Source organism: Syngnathus scovelli, chromosome 11 (genome assembly GCF_024217435.2).
Source record: "Syngnathus scovelli strain Florida chromosome 11, RoL_Ssco_1.2, whole genome shotgun sequence".
NCBI classification, from domain to species: domain Eukaryota; kingdom Metazoa; phylum Chordata; class Actinopteri; order Syngnathiformes; family Syngnathidae; genus Syngnathus; species Syngnathus scovelli.
Window position 1 is genome coordinate 5,193,704 of NC_090857.1, and position 6,297 is coordinate 5,200,000.

Below are 6,297 nucleotides of genomic sequence, written 5' to 3' on the forward strand. Positions count from 1 at the left end.
AGAATATTTTTGGAGTCTAAAAATGAATGTCTGAAATTTAGACATTTATGATTCCGTCCGCCCGCCATCCATCCATCCATCCATCCATCCATCCATCCATCCATCCATCCATCCATCCATCCATCCATCCATCCATCCATCCATCCATCCATCCATCCATCCATCCATCCATCCATCCATCCATCCATCCATCCATCCATCCATCCATCCATCCATCCATCCATCCATCCATCCATCCATCCATCCATCCATCCATCCAATCACAGCTGATGCAAACCAGAGCTGAGAATCGAACCCAGAGTCATTTGACTGCAAATGCTCCACTGTGCTGTCATTACATGTTGTCATGGAGTGAAGCAGCCCACTGCCTCCAGATACACATTGTTTTGGGTTGCCAAATGGAGGAAAAGAAACATGTGTTGATTTGAGCCCGAGGACATGGATAGCACAATTAGGTGCTCTCTCACCTCTGCAGTCTCAGGTCATTGGGCCACGGCGGGGTCAAAGGTTGTTCTGTCACCGAGCAGCACAGCTGAGGCGTTGGGTCATCAGTGAAATAAGTATTGGTCAGGTGCTAGAGGTTTTATGGGAGTCAGGATTATTTTCAACAATTTAACAAATTGATTGGCAAAGTGCAAAATCTGAAAAACATCCGAGTTAAAGTCGGAAAAATCTTGACTTCTTGAGATTCTAACTTGAAGCTTTGGAGTCGTGCTTTTTTCAACTGTTTTCCAAATTCTCAAGAATGCGATTTCCTCTCAATGTTGCCTTTGATGTTTTCCCTCCAGTTGACTTTTTTTGTGGTAGTGAATGAAACGAGAGTGTGCATGTGGACCCAATCTGGAAACCATAAAGCCTCCGTCATCGCTGCAACATGAAGTCGGGGACTTGTGATTGGCCAAGAGGACCACTTACCCCCGTCTTCTCATTGCCCGCCCAGCCGATGCGCACTTCCTGCTCCCCTGCCCTGACCACGTCCCCTGCAAGTGTGCGCAACCAATGAAACATGCCCACAGGCCCCAAGTCAGCGTTTGGTTATAAAAAGGGCGACGGTGGGGTGGCCTGTCAGATGGTTTGTTGTTATTCCGTCTGCCAGGTCGTGACGGGAAAGCGAAAGTTGAACGGGCGGGAATTCGAGAACAGCCACCGATGGAGATCAAGTTGTAGGACAAGATTTTTTTTTTTACAGGTATTTGAAAGGCAAAAGAGAGAAGACAAAACCTTTTGAAGGTTTTTGGAAGGTGGAAGATGAGAGAAGAGGTGTCCTGCACTAACTCCCCCGAAGGAGGTCTAGGGGCCAGCGAAGAAGAACTGGAAAGAGGCTCCAAGAAGAGCCAGCAGTCGGCTCACCGAAAACGATCCCCTCATCTCAAGAAAGACAATCTGGCTCAGACGGAGGACAGCGTCGCCGGCAGTCCCACCGGCCTCCTGCCGTCCGGGCCCAAGAGGGTGAAGAAGAGTCCCTCGGCCGTGGTGAGCCTGGCCCCCGCCTCGCTAGGCCCGCGGCCCGACCAGCCCTTTGAGGACCTCCACTCCCAGCGGGTGATCGCCAACGTCCGGGAGCGCCAGCGCACCCAGTCCCTCAACGACGCCTTCGCCTCGCTACGCAAGATCATTCCGACGCTCCCTTCGGACAAGCTGAGCAAGATCCAAATCCTGAAACTGGCGTCGCGCTACATCGACTTCTTGTACCAGGTGCTGCAGAGCGACGAGATGGACGCTAAACTGGCCAGCTGCAACTACCTGGCCCACGAGAGGCTGAGCTACGCATTCTCCGTCTGGAGGATGGAGGGCGCCTGGGCCATGTCCGCCAGCCACTAGGACCCCCTCACTCACGTTTCCCTCTCTCTCTCTCTCTCTCTCTCTCTCTCTCTCTCTCTCTCTCTCTCTCTCTCACAATCTCTTTTTCTACATTTCTTATTTAAATCTTATTGTCTAATGTCTCACGTCGTCCTTCAATCTGCAACCCTTCCAAATTCACTTCCACTGTACCCCTCTTATCTGCCCCACACTTATGGCTGTTGCTGGAAGACGCTCCACTGCTAACTCTCAGGTACAAACACACATGCACACACACACACACATACACACACACACACAAATCCTCTATGACATCAGTGTACAGGCCCGCCACATGTTTACGTCTATAGCACACAACCGCTTTGGCACGCCAACATTTGCCTTTGAGCTCAACAAATAAATAACGAGGCAGGAAGGAAACAGTTATATTTACATTTATTCTGTTTGGGCGAGACAATAAGGCACAAACAAGTCGCACACATGCATTTACGTATTCTTGTTTGGTTAAGTTAAACTTTCAAAGGGCAGAGTTTGTCTTCGAAAAGAGTATTTGTGTGATGCGCGTGTAAACGTATACGGAACCCAACCAAAACATTAGTTCTGTGTGTCTTCATTTATCTTAATCAAAACCAGATCAAAAATTAGATACATTTGACACGTTATCTGAAATTGTCAATTAAAATTTAGCTCTAAAACATGTAGCTTTTGTTTAATCGTCAATTACCATAACAGCGTACACTATTGAAATGAAATGATTATTATGAAACCCTTTTAATTTTTAGATAATGCAACTAAGAAAGAATAACAAAACTTCTGGGTCTTTATGAGTAAACCCCAATTTTTTTCTGCCCGTTTAAATATATTTATTGGTGATTTTAAACCAAAACAATCACATCTGTATTGATTCTTACAACAATGGAACAAAATGAAACCAAATAATCTAAAGCGCCTGAAATTCAACATCTTAATAAAAGTTGACAATCCCAGAAAGAAAGCATTTAATGATTATTCTATTGTCGGGAGTGTTGCACTAGATCATCTTCAAATTTCTTTTTTGGACACTTGATTGTTGTGCAGGTAAAGCACATTAATCGAAAAGATGCCCCTCGCTGCCCTCGTGGGGGATAGAGTACGTTGCATGTTGCGTGTTGTATCCAGTGTCGTGCAATCAGGCAGCAGCGCTCGGGGCCCAGACAAGCAGGAACCTTTAGATTGGAAACACTTGTGAGCTATTTGGAAGGTGTGCGGACTCGGGTGAGGGTCATGCGTGCATGTGAGCTTGTGTGTATTTGTTGTCAGATTTCATTAGTGGTGCACCAGTGTGTGTCATCTGAACAGAGATCATTTTATGTTTTACTTTGATCAGCAATGTCAATGAAAATACATCTAGGTATCATTGACTGAACCCCCCCCCTCCAAAAAAACTCACATTCTCTGAAGTTTCAATATGAGAAAAGTACCCCAGCTCATACCAATGGCCGGTGAGCGCACATGACAATATCCAGACACAAACGAGCAAGCGTGTGCTCACTGCAGGTGCTCTCGCAGTTATTATGAAATCTCAAAGGGCCTCAGCGGCGCGCGTGGAAAGCCGAAGCCGAGCGTCCTTGAACGCAACGCGTTAGTTATTACCGTCCACTTTGCCGGCTCTGCTTGTTCTCATCAGCTCGGCCTTCGGAGACCACGTCGCAACATCGCGGGCCGCTACGAGCCAAAGCATCTCGTCTTGACCTCGGAGCCGACGTGATGCGAGCACATGTGTCAAGAACAGATGTGGCTCACACCATTGTTGAGATGACTTGATGAATGGAAGAGAAAATATGCGGCATTTTGGAAAATCACAACTGCTATACTAGAATGCGAGTAAAGTTATATTATTGCCCATTTTCTACATTTCTCCCATTAGTTGTTCTTTCTTAAAGTAAAGCTCCATTTAAAAATGATTTTTAAACCGTTTAAAAAAAGCCTTAAAGGTCTCTTCAAGTGGTTGCCCTGAAATGGACACCTTGTGGCCCACTATGAGGTAGTAGAAGCATGTGTTGTCTCTCAGCCAATCTGTGAAGGAAGAGAATGCTAATGGGGGAAAATATATGACCCCAATGCAGGGGTCAGCGACCTTTTTGAAACTGAAAGCTGTTTCTTGAGAAGCTTAATGAGAAGCACTAATGGTTTCGTACACACATCTGAACTATAAAAAATTCTCATACTTGAGTTAGCTATGACTAATAATAATTTATATACAATAATCTCACAATAATAATCTCACAATTATAATCAACAAAAAATCACAAGGTAGGATGTAAATAAATATTATTATGCAACACTTTATTTTGATTTTTACGCCTGCAACGCTCCTAGGAAATTATTATCATTAGTATTCTCGAATTTAATTTAGTTTGAAAGGGAATTTTGCATTCAAAAAAGTGAATTTATTGTTGCTTTCAAAATCTGTACTCAATTATTTTGTAGTGTGTTTTGAGTAATTGCATCATATTTCTAGACGTCTTTGTCACTCGTCAAAGAAAGAAAAGACAACATGGCTTCATCATGATGGGCAAAATGATAGCCTGCGTTTTCACGTTGAGTGTGCATGCCTCGCTATAATTAACTCGATTCATAAGTTTAGGACACGCACACGTATAAACACAGAGAAGATAGAAGAGCATTTTGATTACAGTCTATGCAGAAAGGGGACAGCAGTTTTTTTTTCCGTTCACAAACAAACATCTCATTTTCCAAGCTTCACATGTCCATGTTTTGTGTGTGTGTGTATGTGTGTGTGTGCGTGTGTGTGGGCACGTGTGTAGTATACATTTTGGCCCGAGCTGTGGGACGCTCTTGGGTTCATCATAAATCTTTAGCTGCTACTCTTCACTGATCTGAGAGCAGCTGTGGCTCATTTTTAAAAAGCTTCATGCACAACTTGTGGTTTGTGATAGTGGTCTTTATTTTTAGACTGATTCAAAATGGGAAATTTGTGAGTTGAATGTTGACTGCTCCTATCCAGGAGTGTGGGCCTGAGCCTGCGTGTGCATGCAGCTGCAGGGATGGCGATGCATGGCCGCTTGTTTGATATTGGCATATTTTTTGGGGTGGTGGTGGTGGTGGGGGTTAGGGTTAGTTATGCCCACATCACTCGATTAAATATTGGTTAAATATTTGAAAACACACAGAAGTATTGAAGCTGAAAACCCAAATCTAAGAATTCCAAAATGGCTTATATTAACTAAGTTTTTAAAAATGTCAAATGTTTATTTATAAATCATAACAAATAATATTTAAATTAGACAAACTAAATGAAAAGTAATATATAAGATGAAAATAACTAAATTAAAGTAGAGAACCAAAAATATTTTCTCTCCCATGTTACATTTCTCTTGTTTTACAAATTTAAAAGTAAGTTCCATATGTTGGTATCGCCAAGTATGTTCACCCGTCTCTTTATTTCTCCGCAGAAAACCAACAAGTGGAAAATTCCAGCGGACAACAAAAAAAAAAAAACGTCATCCAGACTTTCTTTGGCGGAACTTTTCCCCTCTCCCTTGGACCCTTGCTTGCCTCCAACTTGACTCTGAACTGAGTGAGGAGACGTGACAATCCAGAAGTGGACTCTTCCAAATGATGCTTTCATCAACAACCAGCTGGCCTGCAGTGACAATGAAACAAGACGGGCGCCCACAAGCGCTTCTGACGGGAATGTTTACAGCTAAAATGCTAATAAGCTAATCACTCCGGCTCTGGCTCTCAAAGGCCCCACTCGTGGGAAGACGGAGAGCATGAGGAATCAAATCTGATTTGGTTCTGCAGTGGTTGGACACCTTTCCGCATCTGATTCTCTTTTGTAAATAGAATGAACTGCTTGCAACATCCACACATGCAGAAGCATTTCTTCGTCTGTAGAGTTTGTGCTGTGTCATACTGTCATGCAAGAATATACGATTGATGTATTTCTGGCATTTCATGAGGCAAATGTGTTTTAAAATGTTGATTAGGAATGCTACATCATTTAGAGGTGCAGAAGTTGCTCTTCAATTTGTATAGTTTTGCATCCGCTTGTGATCTTTGTTGTGTCAGCTCCTGTGGCCAATAAAACTTTTTTTTTTTGTAGTGACTGCTGCATCTCTTAGAACAGTGTTTTCCAACCTTTTTTCATTCACGGCACACCTTTTCATTGGAAAAAATCTCGAGGCACACCACCAACAAAAAGCTGTTGAGTGTTACACCAGCTTCTATATTTAAATCAGTTATATTACAACAAAAGACGTAAAGTTCCTATTCCTATATATGTATGGAGAGTCGAATAATTGAATAAAAATAAATACTAAATATTCTTTAAATTGTATTTCTTTTGTAAATGCAAGTGTGTATTAGACATTTAGGCAGATAATTATGGGATATTTTGGTACACTACACGAGGTAAAAATATATATATATATATATATATATATATATATATATATATATATATATATATATATATATATATATATATATATA

The 6,297-nt window shown here is 42.4% G+C and overlaps 1 protein-coding gene across 1 annotated transcript; it reads left to right on the forward strand.

The window, feature by feature from the left end:
• The first annotated feature begins 229 nt into the window (after positions 1–229).
• twist3 lies at positions 230–6,131 on the forward strand. The gene is made up of 2 exons (XM_049734911.2): positions 230–2,053; positions 5,256–6,131. The coding sequence occupies exon 1, from the start codon at positions 1,249–1,251 to the stop codon at positions 1,819–1,821; it is 573 nt and encodes a 190-aa protein (XP_049590868.1). The 5' UTR covers positions 230–1,248; the 3' UTR covers positions 1,822–2,053; positions 5,256–6,131.
• Positions 6,132–6,297: the final 166 nt, after the last annotated feature.